The sequence below is a fragment of the Cricetulus griseus genome, chromosome 2, assembly GCF_003668045.3.
Source record: "Cricetulus griseus strain 17A/GY chromosome 2, alternate assembly CriGri-PICRH-1.0, whole genome shotgun sequence".
NCBI classification, from domain to species: Eukaryota; Metazoa; Chordata; class Mammalia; order Rodentia; family Cricetidae; genus Cricetulus; species Cricetulus griseus.
The window spans coordinates 13,228,994-13,251,151 of record NC_048595.1 but is presented as its reverse complement, the minus strand read 5'-3'; the positions used below and the strand labels follow the sequence as shown (position 1 = coordinate 13,251,151).

At 51.0% G+C, this 22,158-nt stretch overlaps 1 protein-coding gene across 1 annotated transcript in view; it reads right to left on the bottom strand.

Annotated features, from left to right (window-relative positions):
• Igsf21 (immunoglobin superfamily member 21) overlaps nt 1–22,158 on the bottom strand; it is a 171,988-nt gene that overhangs the window by 14,335 nt on the left and 135,495 nt on the right. The window contains exon 6 of the mRNA XM_035438635.1: nt 21,531–21,649. Within this exon, the coding sequence (XP_035294526.1) occupies nt 21,531–21,649 (119 nt within the window). The remainder of the gene's footprint in view (nt 1–21,530; nt 21,650–22,158) is intronic.

Below are 22,158 nucleotides of genomic sequence, written 5' to 3'. Positions count from 1 at the left end.
CTGATCCTCTTGCCTCTGCCTCTTGAGTGCTGGGACTGAAAGTGAGCTAATGCCAGGTTTATGTGGTGTTGAAGATGAAACTTGGGACTCCATGCATACTAGGCAAGCAGCCTACTAACTGAGCTACGGTCCTAAGTCTCCACCACACCCCCCTTTTTGAGACAGGGTCTTACTATGTGGCTGGCCTGGAATTACTCTGTAGACCAGGCTGGCCTTGAATTCATAGAAATCCCTCTGCCTCTGCCTTCTGGGTTCTGGGATTAAAGGTGTGCACCACCATGCCCAGTTCCAATCTCCAGCTTTAGCTCAATTTCCACCTCTACCGCTGTTCCCATCTCCTTTCTTCTCCCTACCCCTGTCTCATTTCTACTCCCACCCATTGCTGACTCCAACCCCATGCCTGCTTTCACTTCCTTCCCCAGTAGGTCTCCATCAAGGTCAAAACCAAGCAGGCTTTTATGTGTCTTGGGCCTGCTGAGATCCAGTCTCCATTCATCCAATGACAGGCAGCTGAGGGACAGCCATAAAGTTCATGAGTAAGAATAACCCTGTTCAATGACAGTCTCAGAGTGAGCAGTGTGTGGGACCGCCTGGCTGTGTCCTGCTGTATTCAAGCAATGACAAATGGAGAAGACTCTTCGGTGGAGAGCCTGTTTCATGTTCCTTCCCACTCTTCTGCAGTGTCCAGAGCTCCCAGTGGTTTTTGGGGGGCATCTCCCAGCGACACTGTGTATAATCAAACCCTTTGCATTTATGTGCATTGCTCTTAAATTCCCCAGGTCCCACCCCACAACCACCCAGCCAGTGGGCTTTCTGGGTTATTTCTCACTTTGCCTTAAGAGGAAGGATCTGCTTCTGGAAGTTTCCTTGGCTAATTCTGGGTGCCAATGTCATGCACAGCAGCTTCCAAACAAACACCAACACATAGCCCAGCTAACCTCTGTCACCCCATCCCATGGCCATAGAGGGAGGCAGGAGGTGAAGTTATTTTAGACTCAACAATTCATATTGATGGAATAAGGTGATGCTCGGTGATCCATTTTATGAAATTAATCTTGAAATATGGCCTGTCTTTATCTTGCAGGCAGAAGTTTGTTTCAGGCTCTGTAACTCACTTCTGAGCTAGTGCGGTCGCTTGCTCAGCTCTGTAAATTACCTTGAGGTCTTTGCAAGGGGACACGGCCAAGAAACACCAGCAACAAGGGCAGAGAACCTTCCCTCGGTGTGTCCACCTGTACCCCCTCCCTATCAGGGCACCCTCCTCATCCTGAGGCACCACTTTAACAAAGGCAGGGCAGAACTCCATCCCAAGACTGACTGAGTGTTAGTATCTTTGGAGCTTTGGACCAATCGGCTGCCACCCTGTCCAGCATCAGCCTTCCTGTCTGTGAAATGGACCGAACCTGACACATTTGCCAACATCCCAGCTCCCAGGATTTTTGAGGGAAGCAGAAGAAAAATGGGCATTCTCTTACGGGAATGTGGAACACTGAGCTGGCAGAAGGGTTGTTTGAGCCCTCTTCTTTTGCTGCGGCCCATCCTCTTGTCTCTCAGGAACACTATTGTCTTTAGGAAGGGACCCTCCGCCTGCCCTACAGGTACTGCTCTGTGAAGGTGCTGAGCCTGCTCCAGTCCAGAGAATCATTTATCACAGGGAGAGCATCAATTAGATTTGGGGGAGGGGCGGAAAGAAGGAATGGACAAGTTCAAAATTATATTATTTGCAAAAAAATCCATTCTTCCTCTCAGCATGCCTGCTCTATTGACTGCCTTCCTTTTCAATCAGCTCCTAGCCATTATGCTGTATTTCAAGCAGCAGAAAACTAGCCTCTAATATAAGTGTCCATGAATATAAATGTCCCATGTGGTCCACTTTCATTTCTTTCTTTGATTTCTTGATCTTGTGTCTCTGTTCCTTTTCCATTCTCTCCAGAGTCTCTTTTGCTTCAAGATTTCACTCAGTATAGCGCCTCCTCCAGGAAGTCCTCCTAGCTGCAGCTTCTACAGCAGCCCGGCACAGCCTCCTTGCCTCACCCTGGGCCTAGATGCCTCCGCTACCTGACTCTGCCTCATCTCTCAAGGCTAGCCTCAGGTGTGGCCTCCTCAGATAGCCCTCCAAACATGGCAAGGCCTTTTCTCTGGGTGCTCAGAGACAGTCACCCTCAGGCTGACTGTCACTCTGATCAGGGTTTGCCTCTGTCTCTCAGCTGGGCTGCACTTGCTGGGGGCGGGGGGGCAGGGAGATTGTCCTCTCCATCCCAACCTTGAACCACAGGCAGTCTGACACTCAGAAGCTCAAATCTCATTCCTGTTTGTGTCTCTCACTTCTATGAGCACAGAGGACACCAGCCAGGCTGTGACAGGGATCCTGGATGATCCCGAGAGTGCCCTGGGCCAGTCTGTCTTCATCTCCAACCTTCTCCATCAGGTACCCATCCTGTCACCATAATCCCAGTCCCTTCCCTCCTTCTTTCCCAGAGCACCCAGAGAGGACTCCTGTCTCCTCCCGACACACAGGATCACTCAAGAAATGTCTGTACCATGGGGGAGTCATGAAGGGATCTAGGTGCTGCACCCTCCAGTCCCTGCTCCATCTAAGAAGGTGGAAATCTCCCCCCACTCTCTTTCCAGTGACCAGTTCCCAGGAGAAGTGGATCTGGACAGTGAAGAAAGGGGAGAGGGAGGGAAAGGCTCACATTTGCAGTTTAGGGGGAACTAAATATCAAGCTGAATACTCACAGTTCCATGCATGAGCAAACCCAGGACAAGTCCTTACAAGGAGCCATGATCTGTGACAGGAGAGAGACTTAGATGCTGTGCCTACATGGGCCATAAATGCAAAGCCAAGTCATGCCCACCCACCATGAACTTGAGCTTAGCCATGGGATCCCTGTGCTGAGGCAATGGCCAGATGAAGGGGTCCTCGTCCCAGGTCATTGCCAGCATGGACACCGGCTGTTCTGAGGCCTTCCCACCCTGAGATGGGGACCTCTCTGGGTTAAGGCAGAGCCCAACCGTGTCAAGTATCATCTGCTCTCTTGAGCCTGCTCTGTGGAGAGCTGCTGGCAGTGCCACCCCTTGCTTGCCCCTCCCTGCCAGCTGTGACAGGTGATAAACAGCTGAGCTGGAAGCTCTGGCTGAGTGCTCTGGAGAGCAGAGGCTACCTCAGGGGAGTAGAGTGAAAAAAATAGGCACTAGTGAGGCCAGTGGGGGAGGGGAAGAAACCCTGCCCACAGTCCAAGGGGGGTGGTGCATCTGGACTGTCACTCCAATGCTGTGTGTGTGTGTGTGTGTGTGTGTGTGTGTGTGCGTGCGCGTGTACATGAGCACTTGTGCCATGGCATGTATGAGGATGGCAGAGGATAATTTGTGGGAGTTGGTTCTCCTCTTCTACCTGTGAGTCTCGGGGATCGAACTCAGGCCATTAGGTTCGGCAGCAAGCCCCTTTATCTGCTGAGCCATCTCACTAGCCCTCCAGGGCTATCTCTAGACTATGCCTTGAACCCACTGGTTCTCAAAATATGTTTCCCTGCACCAGCAGGGTCAGCATCCTCTGGGAGTCACCACTGTAAGTCCTTGGGCCCCTTCCATACCCAGATAAGGGACTTTCATTTCCTCCAGGTGACTCCAAAGCAAGTTCAAATGTGCCGACTGCTGCCTTGACCAGGGTAAGCTTCAGCAGGCTCACCCTTAAGTTGTCTTGGTTCATAATAGATGCTCAGTAGACAGTAGTAGAGGTTAATGCTCTCCAGGAGGAGCAGGTTTGAGGATATGGGAGAATGCCAGCCTGGTCCTCCAAGAATCCACACACAGGCCTAGGGCCTCCCTAGCCCTCTGCACTGATTGGGTCCAGGACTTCACACCTCAAAGCTCCGCCTCCCACAATTGGGGCAATTTTCTAGCATGCCTGGATTGGCTGCTTGTCAATAACCCAAGGTTTTGATTGGCCTTCAAAGCTGCCAGTCTTGTGTAGTAGACCCTCCTGTGTTCTTTGGCCTGAGCCTGGGTGAGTGACTCCCTCCTGAGAGTCTGAGCTGTCCCACACTGCTGTTGTATTTTATAGAGGGAATGTGTCAAAGACACATAGGTGCAGAGCTGAAATCTATGGGGTGCGACACAGATTCATTTTGCAACAGCGGGGCTGTCCAATTTGGGGGACTTCTCCAGTACACCCCACAGGTGCATATTACATGCTTGGGCAGTTTCACCCTGTGCCATATGCGCCCGTGCACTAGAAGCTTCTGGAAGGCTGTGGAAACCCGGGAGGTGCTGCAAGTGCAGAAGCATACTGAAGAGTCTCCTCCAAGCCCGTCTGCAGGAAGCTCCAGGGAGCCCACTCGGGATACCACTGTCCTATTAGCTGAGCCATGTCCCTCCAAGCACACACAGAGAGCCTCTGTGCTGGCAGCTGGGAACAGGGCTCACCCTGACTAGATGCGCAGGGCTCAGGAATCCCAGCTGGGGGGCTGCAGTCTTGGCTAGGAGAACTGTGTTCCTGGGAAGCTGGTAGGATAAGGGCTTTGTTCCTGGGAGCAACTTGAGGGGCAGGAGGTGGAGACAGATGGTCCCTGACTTAGGGTTTCAGCTAGGAGAGCTATTCAGAGTCAGTAGATTGCACACTCAGTGCAAGTTTGGGTTCTGGTCTTGCCCAGAGGTAGGAGTCTTGGGGGTGACTCTCCACACCAGGCCACTACCAGGAGGGAAAAATGGGCATCCCAGTGCGCGGCCTCTTAGCGGGCACTCGTGGACTCTGGGCACTCTCGCTCTTTTGTTTATTATTGCATTGGAAACAAAGGCACCGATGGGCGATCAAGGGACTGAAGTCCGTGGAGGCTCTGACTCCGACCTCTAGATGACTTCCTCTTCCCTGCCCTCAGTTTCCCCATTTAACCAGTGCCACGGCAGACAATGGCCCAGGGGTCATGCACACACCCACCTTCTATAGAAGAGATTGAGAGAGAGAGAGAGAGAGAGAGAGAGAGAGAGAGAGAGAGAGAGAGAGAGAGAGAGAGAGAGAGAGAGAGAGAGAGGCAAAGAGGGAAAAGCATTGACCCATGAATATACAGGTGCCTGTCACTCAGCTTCAACCCTGAACATTCCTGACTGCCTCCATTACTGACTCTCTCTTGGATCTGTGGAAGAGCAGGGTGAAGCTTTATTCTAGAAGGTTCCCAACTGCAGACCACGAGGAGGGGCTTGGCTGGAGCCCCAGAGGTTCAGGGTCTGTAGCCCCTCCTCACCACAGCCTTCCAGGTCCTTGTAATCCTTTCAAACAGTGCCACTCTTAAGTGACTAAGAATTCAAATATATGAGCCTATGGTGTCCATTCTTCCTCAAACTGCCACAAGTGGGGAACACCTCTGTATGCTACGGTGTAGGGAGGGAGCATGCTCAGTACTGGGCTTCCAGCCACCTGATTCACCTCTGACCTAGGAATCTGGCTACTTCAAAGTCACATCTTGATTCTGACATTCAGTAGTTAGGTGATACTGGATGGTCACTTATCCTTGCTGAGCCTTGGTTTCATCATCTGTAGAATGGGACCATCACAGTCTGGGCTTCGCAGGGTTCTGCTGAACACTATATAAAGTATTGAGACACTTGCCTGGCACCTGCAGAGTCCATGTCTCGTGCCACTGCCACCTCTGACTTCCCCTCCCCATGTTCCAGCTTAGAGGGGTGTTCCCTGTTTGTGGTGGCTTGAATAAAAGTGGCTGCCCCATAGGCTCATATATTTGAATTCTTAGTCACCAGGGAATGGGACAATTTGAAAAGATTAGAAGAATCAGGAGGTGTGGCCTTGTTGGAAGAAGTATGTCCCTGGGGATGGGTTTTGGGGGTTTTGAAAGATCATGCCAGGCCCAGAGTCTCTCCCTCTGCCTACAGATCATAATGTAGCTCTCAGCTACTGCTCCAGTGTCTGCCTGCGGCCGCCATGCTCCCCACTATGATGATAATGGACTAACCTCCTGAAACTGTAAGTGAGCCCCATTCAGAGCTGCCTCGGTCACCGCATCTCTTCCCAGCAAAAGACCAATGACTAAGACACTGCTTGAAGGATGTACACCACCCTTCCCTTCCTGCATCTGACACCCTAGGATGCCTCCACCTGCTGGAGCCAGCACCGTCCAGGAGAGACTCTTGCCTGCGATGCCTACATCCCGCAGTGTGTGCCCTTGTCTTCCCATCACTCTATTCCCAGTCTTCCAGGAACCTGTGTTCCTGCTGGCTCCCCACCAGTCATGGACTCCTTGAGGAAGAAGCTGGGCCTTCCAGCCCTGGGGCTTTCAGGTCAGGCACTGCATGCACACAGCAGCCTCAGGAACCTTTGGGCCTCAGTTTCCTTTTCTGTAAAGTGGGAATAATATTACTTGTCTCCTCGTGTTAACTGCTGCGAGAATATCCGCCCAAAGAACTCTGCCCAATGCCTGGCTCACCATGAGTCTGTCAGCCAAGGCTTTAATGACTGAGAATGGACGCAGGAACCGTGCGTGCCTCTTCCTATACAGACAGGAAAACCAAGTCTAGGAATCCACTGTGGCCAGATCAGCAGTCAGAACTATGAGCCCCAGGGCAACACTTGCAGCATGGTCTTGCTCTCGGTTTCCCCTTCAACACACAGTGCCAGGATTGTGTTTCTCCAGCCCCACCTCCCTTCAGCACTGCAGTTGGCTCCCACACTGCCAGCCTCTCACTGCTTGGGCTCCTCAGATGGCTAAGAGAACACGGAATCTCAGCCTTCTGCTCTTTTTACAACCCTGGGCCTGAGGCACTGCAGCTCCGACATCACATATCACTGGTAATTAAGGGTCCTGTCCCAGGGAGGGGCGCTTACCTTCTGCCAGAGACACTAAATCCTGCTCCCGGTGGTGTAGGGAATAAAGCATGGCACTGACCTAACACTTGTCAGGGTTTAATGGTGCTCCTGCAGATAGGCTCAGGTGGGGATGGCAGGGGGGGCAAGGGGCAGGGTGTGCAGAGCAGATGGGCCTCTGCAAATAGGCAGACACTATGGGTGACAACATTGGGCAGGTCCAAAAGGTTGGGGGGACTTGGATGCTATAGTCAGTTGCCTTGACAGTTCAAGGAGATGAGCTTCCTTTTTGGCTTTGGAAGGCAGGGTGGGGCATGTCAGTGAGAGGCCATACAGAAGCTTCTGGAACGAGGTATTGGGCTTGAATGATAACTCTGCCACTGACTCACTGTGTGACCTTGGTCATGATATATGATCTTTCTGGGCCTCAGCTTCCTCATTGACTAAAGTGGGGAAGGCTGTGTCCCAAGGGTTGTGAATTACATTTATAGTGCTTGGGGCAAAGTCTGCCACTGAAAACCACTTACTTGGCTGCTCTCTATTAAGCAATCAGCTCTCCGTAGGGAAACTAGGACTCATCCTTTCAATGTAGCAGGCACATAGTGGTTGTGGTAGTTTGAATGCAATTGGTCCCAATAAGCTTATAGGGAGTAGCACTATTAGGAGGTGTGGCTCTGTTGGAGTAGGTGTGGCCTTGTTGGAGGAAGTGTGTCACTGTGGGGGCGGACTTTGAGGTCTCCTGTGCTCAAGATATGCCCAGTGTCTCAGTTCACTTCCTGTTGCCTGCATATCAAGATGTAAGACTCTCAGCTCTTTCTCTAACACCATGTCTGCCTGCGTGCCACCATGTCCTACCATGACGATAATGGACTGAACCTCTGAACTGTAAGTCATGCCAGTTAAATGTTTTCCTTTATAAGAGTTGCCATGGTCATGGTGTCTCTTTACATCAATAGAAACCCTAAATAAGACAGGGGGTGCTTATAAAGGTGGTTTGAATCAAAATGAGAGTTTGTGAGATGAGTGGACACAAGGCTTATTGTCTTTCCCTTGGGTGCTGAGTTGCCCGGGAAGGAGAGGGTGGCCATGAGCTCTGTGGTTTCGGGGGTGGGGGTGGGGCTACACTCACAGACCAAGCTGTCTTCTCTCCCACTCACGATCGTGGAGGCAGTTAATGTAAACCACACCCAGTGTGGGCTTCAATAGCCACATCTCTATCTGCAGCTTAAGCCGTAAGTCCCGTGTGGAGAAAGAATGGCAAGAGGGTGACTGCGTGCCAGCTCGGTACGCTGAACTGACTCAGTTTCCTCTGGACTCCCACCTGTTGATTCCCAGGCTGCTGGAGTACCAGCTGACAGTATGCTTGGGCATCTCATGCTGTCCATGTTGAGAAAAGGCTTGGTGTCTGGTGGGCTGACACCAAGGTCACACAGTGAGTCAGTGGCAGAGTTATCATACAAGCCCAATACCTCGTTCCAGAAGCTTCTGTGGTTTTCATCCAGGGGCCATCTGGCTGTCTTGCTGCCCCTGGCTGAATATCTTTTGTCCCACTTCCCCTGAAATGGCTCGGGGGATGAGCTGGATGGCTGGCAGAATGAATGTGTTGGGTCTGTGTGAGGCGCACAGTGGGCTGCTGCCAAGGGCACCCCAACTTGGCAGAGCTGTGTTCAGAGAGGGTGGGTAGGGATTCAAGGATTCTGTGTGGGAGGCAGACAGCAGGCTCAGACCTTGGGGGAAGCTGGGAAGTGACTGTCCTTGCTAGATGACTCGGTTCACTCTTAAGTGCTCCTCTGAGCTCAGATCCATCTGTCTGCCTATTCCACACTGGCACTCAGTTGGTGGCTTTGGCAACTGAGAAGCTGGTGGGTGGGCATGAGGGTGGAGGGGACATCAGTCCTTCTCCAGACACCCCCCAGCAGGTTCCAGGCATTCAAGACAACAGTGGCATGCTCTAGACACACTTGTACCCAGCTTGGAGGGCCTTGGCCTATCATGCCTGAGTACTCTGGACTGCATCCCTTGCTCTGAACCCTCACGGTGGCCCAGCCGAGCCACTATCTCAGGCCCTGCACTGCCCGTCTTGGAAGATCTATCTGGTCAACAACAAGTAGGCCTGGGGTGGTGCCTAAGGCCTTCGGTCTCCATTCCATATCCCTGAAGCTGAGGGCACTGACTGGGGTCTCATAGTTGTCCTGGTACCTTCGCAGATAAACAACTCAATCCTGTGCTGGGCCTTGCTAGACATTGCAAGCCTGTCCCCTCTCTCCACTTAGTCCCCATGCCTGAGGGCTGCTGTGAAGAATGGCCCCTCATGGTCAGATGCTATGCTTACTGATCATCCTGGGGTTGGTTTGTGTGGTCTCAGCCTTTCTCTGCCTGCTCTGTCTTACTACATAGGCAGTGTGTGGTGTGTGAGCCCAGCACTTCCTGTCCAAGCAGGTCCAGTGCTTCCTGTTGATTCATGGGCACCATTGTCTGTGCCTTGCAGCAGGCCCATGGGAGAGGAGACCCATTTCCAGGGAGGAAGACCCACCGGAGAGGGAGTAACAGGGAGACTGGAAGGAGTGGGTCTGGCCAGGGTGCTGGCTCCCTGTGCTCCCATCTCTTGGCAGCATCATAGTGTAACACCCTGGGAGGGGGCAGAATTGCCACCATCCTGCTGAGAGATCTGCCTCTGGCTGTTATCCTTGCTTGCAGCTGTTCCCTGGGCCCAGCCCCTGCTGAGATTGATGCTAACAGGGGAGAGTGTTGGCCAAAGAGCAGGGAAGGAGAAACGCCTTCGCTGTGAGCCTGGGCCACAGGGCTCTATTTATTTGACAGTCACATGCCATGCCCCAAGAGGGGAGATGCTGCTGCAACCTCCAGTTAGCAGAAAGGAAGACTGAGGCCCTGGAAATGAGGTAAAATTCCAGGCCATGCTCCCCGTGCTCCATATGCTCTACAGTGGGCTGAATTGGGGCTCAAGCGGTGAGGCAGAAGAATAGACAATAGCAGAGGAGGAAATGTCAGAGATCAACATAGGAAAGTGGCAGAGAAAAGATTCAACCCTCCCTCCACTGGGGCTGTGCCAGCCAAGGGAGCGCGCTCAGAAAGCCTGCCTCTGTATGAACTTGGGAGAAGTGAGTACTGTGTTGATGCCCATCAAAGTTACCAGGGACCTCATCTCGCCCCTGTCTTGCTCTCTTGGAGCCGGGACACAGGCGCAGTATGACACAGCCCCAAACCCCTCTGTGTCACCCCCTTAATGAACTACCCCCTTTGCTGTCTATGCAGTTCTGCATAAGACAAGAACTCAGTTTGCACCCTTCAAACTCAGCCCCCATCCACATGCCTCCACAGGAGCCAACCCCTGCCAGGGCTTCCACACTAGTGGGTTCAGCGGTTCTCAACCTTCCTAATGCTGCAACCCTCTAAGACAGTTCCTCATGTTGTGGTGACCCCAACCATAAAAATTATTTCATTGCTACTTTGTAATTGCAATTCTGCTGCTGCTATGAATTGTATTGTAAAGCTGGGCCGGGCGGTGGTGGCGCACACCTTTAATCCCAGCACTCAGGAGGCAGAATCTCCTGAGTGAGATTCTGTGAGTTCGGAATCTGTGAGTTCGAGACCAGCCTGGTCTACAAGAGCTAGTTCCAGGACAGCCTCCAAAGCCACAGAGAAACCCTGTCTCGACAAACCAAAAAAAAAAAAAAAAAAATCTGATATGCGATACGTGACCCCTGTGAAAGAGTTGTTCCACCTGACAAGGGGTCTCGACCCACAGTTTGAGAAAAGCTATTCTACCCTACCTAGACTTGCGTCCTTGGGTACATCTCCCTCAGCTTGGTTTTTCCATTTGTGAAACAGGAAAACAAACAACAGACCTCACTCTTAGAGCTGTTACCTAAGATCCAGCTGGTGCTGAGCCATGCCTGGTGGCTGATAAACACTCAGTAAATAGCGTCAGGGGTAGGTAGAAAATGTATACCCAAACACAAAGCAAGCCCTCCATGCCTCTGGTTGTAAGTGTGTCAGCCACTACTCATGGTGGGCCTAATCGAGTTGTGGGCTTTAATTACCCAGACACCTCCTTTTGTAGCTTGGGGGACATGAAACATTGGTTTGCCCCTAACCCAGAATAGCAGGAAGGGGGCAGTGGGACAGTGGAGAGGTCACAGATTTGGCTTCCCCAGGGCTTCTGACTGGCCCAAGATTCTGGGGGTTTCCGAGGCAGGAGGTAGGAGTTGGGGTTCACAGCCTGGCTTCCCAGTGACTCTTGGTTCTGAGTTCTCCCCAGTTCTTTATGGTTCTGGCCTGGATCCCAAATGGTCACATCTTCCTCCTCTGTGGAACGCCCAGCCTTGGCTCCTTGTGTCTGTATTTTAGAGGTTGCTTAGGGCTGATTTACTGCAATTAATGGGTGCCCAGCAGGTGGCTTATCCCCTCAGGCTTCCAGACAGGGGCTAGAACCAATTATTTTCCTCCCAGCAGGCATCCTGGGGTGGATGGTCCTGCAGCTGTGAGTCCTACCTCTCAGTATCCCCTGCCAGGACCACAGAGCAGTGCCACGTTCCACCCACTGGTGGACTGTGCCCCCAGACTCCTAACTCCCTCTCCCACACAACAGGCTCATATATTTGAATGCTAGGTTCCCAGTTGGTGGAACTGTTTGGGAAAGGTTAGGAGGTGTGGCCTCATTACAGGAGGTGTGTCACTGGGGGTGACTTTGAGGTTTCAAAGACAACATTCCCAGTGTCTCTTTCTCTCTGCCTCAAGGCTGTATTTGTATCTCAAGACATGAGCTTCCAGCAACTGCCTCAATGCCATGCCTGCCTGCCCCCTGCCATAGTCTCCACCATGACAGTCATGGACTCACTCTCCGGAGCTGAAAGTCCAACTAACGTCTTTGTAAGTTTCCTTGTTCATGGTATTTTGTCTCAGCAACACAATGATAACCAAGTCAAGAGGGAATTCTACAGATGGCACTGTGCTCGTCACACCGCTAAATAATTTGCCTTGGGAATTTGCCTTTCTCAAGAGAGGTGCTCTGGGCTGGATTCAACAAAAAGCCTGTGTTCTGGCCAGACCTCAGAGAGGCAGGTTGGCTTCCACCAATCCTTAGGAACTCCTGGTTCCTTTCTTCTGGAAGCCTCCATCTACTCAGGGCAATCTTCTTTCTAGGGGGAAGCTGGAGGAACTGGTCACGGGGGACCATCCCATGAACGCAGTGCCCAAAGTCACACACACGGCTGCTGAGCCAGTCACACGTGTGCATAAGGACCAACACAGAATGAAGAGTCCTAGGAGATGGGGGATGGGGGGGATGGAGGGGTGGGGTGGCTCTGAGGGTAAGAATGTTTTTTAGGTAAGCATGAAGATCTGAATTTGGATCCCAGCATCCACATAAAAAGCCAGGTGTGGGGCTGGAGAGGTGACTCAACAGTTAAGAGCTTATTGCTCTTGTAAAGGACTTACCTACATTTAACCAAGTTCCTAATGCTCGAATCAGGTGGCTCACAACTGCCTATAACTGCAGCTCTTGGGGGAACAGGTACACTCTGGACTCTGTGGATACCCACATGCAGGCGGTGTACATAAACTCATTCAGGGAGCATGCAAAAAATTAATTAAATATGCAAATTTTCAACAAATGCCAGGCATCTGAGAACCAATTTATTTTTTCTGTAAAAGGTGGCTTGCCCACCAAGAGACAATATTCCATAAACCTCCCGCGTTTTGCCCAAGCCCTGGACATTTCTGAGGCTTATCTCCATCACAACCTTCCCCTTCTTGTGTCAGATGGTGAGGTACAGTCCTCACCAGGGGGATGAAACGCTGTCACCATCTGGGTAAGAATCAAAATGAAGAGGCCTTCCTGCCCTAGAGTGTACTTGCTAGCTGAATTCAAAGGGATGGATAGTGAGCTCCAGGAATTTGCTGGGAAGTCTGCCCCCCACCCCCCACTCCCGCTCCCCAATCAATAAGGTAACTCAGTATGCGCTGTCTGCCCAATGCAAGAGCTAAAGTCATAAAAACTCTTAGAAGAAAACTATGCGGTAAATTGTGCCTGGCATTAGTGAATGGCTCCCTAACTGGGGCACTAACAACATGGCAGTAAAAGGAAAGCAGATCAAATAGAATGCTGGAATCAAAGCCTTTTGTTCTCCAGAGGTCACCCTCCTGAAAGTGAAACCTACAGAATGGGAGAGGGATATGCAGATAGACAGCTGATCAGGGACTTGCCTCCAAGGAGATCAAGGACTCTTACAGCTAAACAACACAGGAGCAAAGGGTGTGGATTGGCCCATCCCGGGGAGATACTGACGTGGTCAAGAGCCTCCTACAGGGGGGCGCAGTTCAAAGCCAAAAAGAGACTCCACCTCCCCACACCCAGATGGCTGGCTGGACTAAAAAGACCTGGCTTTTAGTAGCAAGTGTTGGCAAGAACTTGAAGGACCTGAGTCCTTCAGACACTGCTAGGAAGCATAAAATGGGTGTGTTGGAGTCTCACAAAATCCCAGTGCTTGGGAGGTTGAGGCAGGAGGATCACTGTGAGTTAATGGTAGCCTGGGTTACAGAGTGAAGCCTTGTCTCAAAAACACTAAACCAAAGGAAATAATAACACAAAAAACTCCACCCAAGTCCCCCTAAACCGTACAGCAACCGTGAACACTTGAAAGGCTGAACCCATTCACCATCTGACTCAGCAATTCACTTCCAGAGGAGAAGGAGAAACTGTGGCCACCCAAGAACTCATTCACAAGGGTTCACAGCAGCATGATTCAAGAGCCCTACAAGGTGGGAGCAACACAACACCTTTCACAGATAAAAGATCCATGGACAAGGGAAATCCATGTAGTGGGATATGGCTTAATACTAAGATATAATAAGTGTTGACTCATGGTATACAACGTATGAACTGTGAGACCACCAACAAAAGAAGTCAACCACAAAAGATCCATATATTTTATATGATGCCAGTTGCTTGAAATACCCAGAGTAAGGAAAGCTGGGGGAAGTTGAATGTATGACCATGGCCACAAGGTTTCTTTGGGGAGTGACGGAAGCATTCTAGAACTGACTGTGGTGGTGGCTGCAGGATGTAAATGACCCCTTAAATGAATGGTGGTGTGTGTCATCACCCAATAGAACCATCGCATGGAACAGTAAGGGGGTGGGAGTGAGTACCAGCCACAGTGAAAGCTGCACAGAGCACACTGGAAGACAGACACGCCAGGTGCCACATTCGAGCACCCTCTTGGGTGCTCCAGGTGTGAAAAGCATGGGGGTCCAAAGGGTCACTCCATCTGCCATCCTCTAAAGAGAGGGGGATCGCAGAGAGGAGGATTGCTCATGTTCGATTGTGCCGGTCTTATGTAGCCCAGACTGGCCTCCAGTCCATTGTGTAGTTGAGGATGACCTTGGATTCATCAGGTTCCCGAGTGCTGGGATTATAAGAGGGACCATGTGGCACTGGGGATGGATCCCCATGCTTCGTCTTTGTCGGGCGAACACTCTACCCACTGAGCAAGCTCCCCAAGACAACCTGCCAGGGCCCGTTTGTCTGAGTTCCCACTCCTCGGCTAGCTGCCTTCAGAGAGGATGGTGTGTTGGCTTGCATAGGAATACTCTCCACCGGGCTCATAGATTTGAAAGCTTGGTCACCAGGGAGTGGCACTACTTGAAAGGATTAGGAGGTATGGCCTTGTTGGAAGAAGTGTGTGCCTGGGGGTGGCCTTTGAGGTTTCAAAAGTCCAAGCCAGGTGCAGTGGCTCTCTCTCCCTGCAGTGGCTGCCTGTGAATCCAGATATAGAACTCTCAACTACTTCTCCAGCGCCGTGTCCACCTGCATGGGGTCATGCTCCCCTGCCGTGATGACAATGGACTAAACCTCTGAACTGTAGTCAGCCCCAGTTAAATGCTTCCTTTTAGAAGAGTCGCTGTAGTCATGGTGTCCCTTCACAGCAATAGAACACTGACTAAGACAGGTGGTTAGTTATGACATAGGATAAGTCTTTGCCTCTCCCCCTACCCCCCGCCCCCCCCAATTTTCTGGTAGGGAGCCCAGGCAAGTGATATCACCTTTCTGTTTCCCTCTGTCAGAGGGAAAGTGACAGGACTGCCTCTGTGAGTGTTCGAGTGTCCTCAAGAGATCATGTGAATAGCTGAGTTTGGTGTGTTAAGGCTCGCACAATGACGGGTGACCATGTCTCTAGGAACACAGAGCTGTGGCTTCCCAATGGCAGCCTCCATTACTGTTGTGGCTTGAAATTGTTTTCACAAACATATGTTGAAGTCCCAAACCCTGGTCCCTGAGAGTGTGTCCATATTGGTGTAATTAGGTTGAGATGAGAGTATCCTGGACCAGGGCAGGTCTTAATGACTGGTGTCTTCAGGAGAAAGTGTAGGGGCTGGGTATGTGACTCTGTAAGCTGAGTCACAAAGTCCTGGGTTAGATCCCCAACGTGGAGTGGCACATGCCTGTGAACCCTCACAATCTGGGGGGTCAACACAGGAATATCACAAGTTCAAGGCCATCCTTAGTTCCAACCCAGCCCGAGCTACACAAGATCCAGTCTCAAAATAAAATATAACAAAATAAAATCAAATCAGTAAGAAAGAAAAGGTGGCACAACCCTGTGGAAAGAAATACCATGTGATACAGAGACCGAGTCACATGAAGGAGGACTTGAAGGAGTCACGGAGCAGAGAGGTGAAGGCTGCGACAGTCATCAGCAGCCAGTCACTATGGCCACAGTCTACCAGTTCATGCTCACAAGCTCCAGGCAGGCCTGGGAAATGAACACACTTTTGAAGGTTCCTGTGGGGACCTCAAGCTGTGTCATCCCTGTTGGAAGGCAGGTCACCGGGGTGAGGACTCTGCCTTGCTCTCCACAGGACTCCTGGCCTGGATCAGGGTTGGGGCTGGGGGCTGCTGAGTAAGGAGCTCCTGAGTGCCCGTTGTACCTTCTCTAAATGCTGCCTTCTCCAAGGGGCCCTGCTCAAAACGAACCCACCTCTCTCTGCTGGTCCCTGACCACTTTGGCACTTTTGGGCACACTGTGTGACAGTGTACCACAGGTTCAGAGCTCACTTCACAGTCTGCACCTGAGGTGCATGGTGCTTTTGTGTGTCTTAGTCCAGGGCACAGGCTGGTACCCAGAGTATGTCACAGAGAAGTCCAATCTTTTGACCTTGCCATATTATGTTGTCATCTACAAACTACAAAATACATCTCATGAGGTTTCACGTAAGTTCCAAGTTTTGTTGGGCCACATCCATAACGATCAGGAGCCACACACCCTGCCTGTGGACTGAGGGTTGGGCATGCTTGCTAGCTGCTCAATTAACACTTGCCAGATGAAGATTGGATGAGAGAGTGACCTGAGGTAGACATGAGAGCCACTTTCTGATCTATTTGGACAAGAAAGACATTCTGGGCTTACTCAGCTGATGGAATGCCTGCACAGAATGCCTGAAACCCTGGGTTCCATCTCCAGTGCCTCATAGTGCATACCTGTAATCCCAGCACTTGGGAGATGGAGGCAGGAAGAATAGAAGTTCAAGAGACTGCAGAGATGGCTCAGTGGTTAAGAACACTGGCTTCTCTTGCAGAGGACCCAGGTTCAATTCCTAGCATCCACAGTGACAACCATTTGTAACTCCAGTTCTAGGGGATCCTATACCCTCTTCTGGCTTCTGAAGACACTGCATGCACATGGCACACACACACACACACACACACACACACACACACACAAAAAAAAAAAAACCCAAAACACTTATACACATAAAATAAAAATGAATGCATTTTTAAAAGAGAAGTTCAAGGTCATTGCTGGCTACACAATGAATTTGAGGCCAGCTTAGGCTACATGAGACCCTGTCTTTAAAATAAGACATTATGTATTATTAACCTTTAAATTTTTTTGGATGACATGGACCACCAGTGTCAAAAGTAGACACTAACTTAATTGGAGTTCATCACCTGGACTGCAGGACTCCAAGTCCAGTGCTCTGTTAGGAGGGGTTGAGTGAAAAGGGTTGTTCTAGGCAGCAGATGGGGATGAGGCAATGGGAATGGAGGCAGGGTGGATGTTTCCTCTCCTTCTTCCAGACCCCTATGCGGTGGAATAATCCTTCTGTACACTTTGAATATGTATTACTCTCATTGGTTAATAAAGAACTGACTGGCTGGTACCCATTCAGGAAGTGTAAGTGGGACAGCCAAACTGAGAATGCGGTGAGGAAGAGGGGCAGAGTCAGTGAAGTTACCAGGAGACACAGAGGGAACAAGGTAGGACAGGTAAAGCCATGAGCCACTTGGCAATGCGCAGGTTAATAGAAACGGGTTAAGTTGTAAGAGCTAGTTAGTAATAAGCCTGAGCTATCAACCAAGCATTTGTAATTAATATAAGCCTCTGTGTGGTTACTTGGGACTGGTGGCTAGGAAAGAAAACTCTACCTACACCCCTATGTCCTCACCTGGGTACCACAACCCCATATGACTTTAACAGATTCCAGTGCCAGATGCTCCTGCCTGGGCTCTGTGAGTGAGGCCTGTGTCCTATACCCTAGGATGGTGGGTATTTGGTTACAGACAACCTATGACAAAGGTAGGGGTGTTCCCTTGGGAGTCTGGATAGAATTAGGGCTGCTAGCTGTGGACAATGCAGACCAGATAGGACCTCTTAGCCCTAGGCTGTGTCACTCACATGGCAGGTCTCTTAACTATCATAGCCTCTGTTCCCTGCTCTGTAAAACAAGGACAGCTATGTCTGTAAGAGCCCTTGTAGGGTCACGTGATCAGCCTTGGTGTGTGCATTGAGCTGGGACCAGCACCGGCAAGATGCCATGACCTACAGCTGAGGTGCTGCCCCTGGCCACTCGGGAGGAAGGCTTCAGCCTCGGTGGGGGCAAAGAGCCCAGGCCTCATTATGTTTAATTGCTTGTAACGCAAGCTCCTTAACACACCCCTATGACCTGTACCCCCAGGAAGCAGCTTTACCATCCTCCCATGACTGGGGGTAACATATTCCCAGAGCACAGCACGCAGCTCTCAAATTGGCTCACGATTTGTCGGCAGCTTGGATAAAAACATTTTAATGGCTGTGTGCAGCACACGCCCTGAGTATTCGCTCCCGGGCCTCCCAAATGTCTTTTCCCAGCACATAGCAGGATATGATAGGCATGAAATTACAGCCAGTCTTTCAGTTTCATCTCCACCCAGAGGCCTCTGTGAGCAGCTGTGGTGGACTGACTGTGCAATGACTTTGATGGAGGTGGCCTGAACTCTGTCCACAGCCTCAGTCCCTCTCCTCAGTATTCCAGGAGGCTCTTGGTACTCCAAAATCTGGGGTTCCATCCTGCCTCACTGTTAGCTGTCACACCCTTGTGGCACAAAGGGGACCCGGGCATTGAATGTCCTCAACTCAATTGGAGGGTCTCTGAGACACTGAGAAAGGATCTGGGCGGGGTCACAGATAAGCCTAGATTGTGAGGGCCTGTGATTTTGGAAACTGGCCTTGACACAGACATATTTGAAGAAAGTTGTGGATTTGGGGTAAGCATAATTTTGTTTTGTTTTGTTTTTTGTTTTTTGTTTTTTGTTTTTCGAGACAGGGTTTCTCTGTGGCTTTGGAAGCTGTCTTGGAACTAGCTCTTGTAGACCAGGCTGGTCTCGAACTCACAGAGATCCGCCTGCCTCTGCCTCCCAAGTGCTGGGATTAAAGGTATGCACCACCACCGCCCGGCTGGGGGGGAAGCATAATTAAAAACAAACAAACAAAACCTCTCAGGGCTGGGGAGATGGCTCAGTGCTTAAAGAGCTTGTGGTGCAAGCCTGAGAACTGGAGTTCAAATCTCCCAAATCCATGTAAATGCTGGGTAGGGGTGGTGACCCACCTGGAATTCTCTGGAACAAGCTGGGTAGACAGACTAGTAATATCAGCAAACTCAGGGTTTGATTAAGAGACCCTGCCTCCATGAACAGAGTGGAAGAGCGATTGAGGATGACACTCAATGTCACATGCAGGTGCTTCCACAAACATGCACTCATCACACATGCAAACATGTACACACACACACACACACACACACACACACACACACACACACACACACACGAACATGGAAAAATAAAACTAAAATCTCTTTGAGCTGGACAGATGGCTCAGTAGTTAAAAGAACCTGCCATGCAAATGTGAGTACTGGAGTTCAGATCCTAGCACCCCTGTAAAAACTGGATATGCTCTGAGTGTGCCCAGCACAGAGGGCAGAGAAAGGAAGACTTCCGGAGCTTGCTGGCTACCAACCTAGCTGCAAACTCAAGCTTCCAGTTCATGGAGTGACCCTGCCACTGGGCCAAGAGTGATAGAAGACACCTGCCACCTTCCTTGGGCTCTGTGTACATACATGGGCAAGTACATTCATGGGCAAGGACATACATGGGCAAGGACATACATGGGCAAGGACACCCAACACCCATGTGCTCATGTATCATCACACCCTTCCCAATTTTGATTGACAGTTGCTGAGTCACTGGGTGCAGACCCCACAAGAAGGAAGGGATGCTGTCACAGTGACCTTGTGGGTGGGTGGCATGCAATGTCACTGAAGGGTAGACTTCTGCAGGTGATATGGCCAGCATGGGTGGCTGCTGGCCTTCGCACTGCTGCAATGGATCCTGGTTCCTCCAGGGTGAGGTGTAAATACAGGTGGACTCTAGAGAGGAGACCCCGGGAAGCCAGACAGACAGAGCACCCCTACTACAAGCACTCCAGGCTTCTAGAACCTTCACTCCTTGGATGACTCATGAACATTGTGGTCTAAAAGAGAGACATCTACAAAATGTTCCTCAGGAGGCCGGGTGTATAGCTCAGTGGGTTGGGTGCTCACTTCGCAATCATGAAGCCCTGGGTTCAATCCCTGGCACCTCATAAACTGAACATGGTATCTTACACCTGTAATCCCAGCACTGGGGAGGCAAAAGAGGGAGCTTGGAAGTTCAAAGTCACACTTGACTAGATAGAGTTTGAGGCCAGCCCGGGCTACATGAGATCCTGCCTCAAAAACAAAAAAACAAAACAAAACAAAAAAATGGGGTTCGTAACTTAACCCTGGTTAGTTGTGAGGATGGAGTGACACGATACATGGATATGTGCTGGCACCTAGCTAGGCACCCAGTGACCACTGAGGGACTTGGCGACCTCTGAGTCCCTTCCTCCTAGTTAATAGGCTCTCCTTACAATCCTCTTCATCCATCACCCTCCTCTCCTTTCCTTCCAGTATCTGTCGAAATCTCCTGCCATCTTATCGCTTTATCTGTGCAGGTGTTGTATAGCTGGCTCACTCCCTGCACTGCAAACCCACCAAGGATGGGAACTTCGTTCTACTCAAAGTTTGTCCCTGTTTCTGGGCCCAGAGCAGGTGCCCTGGATGCTCCATTAGCATTTGATGAGTAAATAAGGGGATCTGTCTCTCTTGTTGGACCGGGAGCCCCTTGATGGTGCAGGCTGAGCTTGTTTCTTCCTTGGGGTGGCCAGTACAGGGCTGAGCACTGAACATGCTCTGTCAGAGGAGCTGGCCAGTCTGCCCAGCAATGCCACCTCCTCCCCAGGCTACTGTGGTGGGATCAATATTGCTCCGGAGGTCTGGCCTTTGGAGGTTTTCAATTTCCCTAGATCGAGGACTTTCCACAGGGCCTTTGTGCTTTCATTGATTGGCAGAGTACAGCAGGCTTTGTTGCCCTGACAAATATTATTTGATAAGAAAAACAGAGACACAGAGGCTGGGTCAAAGCCAAGTCTCAGCATTCCTGCAGAGGAGTGGCCACAGAATGGCAGTTCCTCTGGCAAGAGCATCGTGCCAGTGGGACTTCCCAAGACCACTCAGAGCAAGGCCTTTGCATTTCCAGTGGGGAAACTAAGGCTGGGTGAGGGTTGATTCAGCCAATGACACATCACCTGGACACAGATACCAGTATTGCCATCCCTTGTCAGAGATGCACAAATGAAGACACAGGGTCAGAGTGAGAACCCAGGAGCCCTAACACTCAGCTCAGAATGTTTTCTGACTCCCCGGCCTTTTGATACCCCCCAGAAAAGACTTGGGAGGAGCACAGGGGTGTCTCTGAAGTGTATCACTTCAGAGGTGCTGGGTTCCCTCCCTGGAGGCTCCTGGGCAGTCATCCCCTGTAGCAGATTCTCACAGCACATGCTTCAGGGCCTTGGCCTTTGCTGGGAAAAGCAGCTGCAATGGCTGCAGGCTCTGAGCCTTCCTCCGCTAGCCATACCATGCCCCAGGGCCTATAGCTGGGTGGCTCAAGAGTATAACCTCCCTTGCCAACCTTCTATAAATGTGGCTCCGGGGCTGTGGTAGCCTGCTGTCTCTGAATATCAGTCATCTTCCCTCGGTGACTCCTTTAGTCCAATCAACAAGCAGCCCGTCACAGACTAGCATGTGGAGACCAGGGACAAGGCACAGACTCTGGGTCCTTACAGCTTGGGACTGGGAAGTGAATGGGTCCCTAGCACGAAGTTGTTGGGGCCAGGTTCCACATTCACAGCCTTGCTACAGTCTGGCCTTTTCCTCCTCTCAGCCAAGGGCAGTGGATGGGAGAGGGTCTTATACATAAACCATAGGGATTTGACCATGTGTCCCAGGACAGTTTCTGTGAGCCTGCTTGTGTGTGCTGCACACACCCATGTCCCTCATTCCCAGGACACTGACTCACCCATGACATTGAGGAAGATGTTGCCTGAGGCGAGGACCACTTTCTCCCTGGTGGCTCTGTCGTAGATACCCACATGGCACTCATAGGGACCATTGTCTGAGATCCGGACCTCAGGTAACCTGCAGGAAACAGAAGAAAAGGTAAGGATTGCAAGGGTGGGTAGGTAGTGTTCCAGGAGGCCAACGGCAGTACACACTTGTCCAGGCTCCACTCACCAACTTTGCAAAGACATTGCACACCTGTGATCTGGACTGGTAGGAAGATGGCATTTGTGTAGCACCCACTGTGTACAGGCTCTGTGTCCGGTGTGGCAGAGGGGGACAGTGAATGCTATGTTCAGTCTGAGCTAAATCTGTGCCCAGGAGCACCTGCTGGGCTGGTCATGTGCAACTCTTAGGACACCCTGTAGGTGATGCATGCTTTGAGGAACCAGGCTTAGCTGCTACCAGCATGAGGCCTGACCCCACTCATTCATCACAACCACCATCGTCTCAGTTACTGTTCTATTGCTGCAAAGAGACACTATAACCATGGTAACTTTCAAAAGAAATCATTTAATTAGAGACTTGCTTACAGTTCCAGAGGGTTAGTCCATGACCATCATGGCACTGGAGCAGTAGGTGAGAGA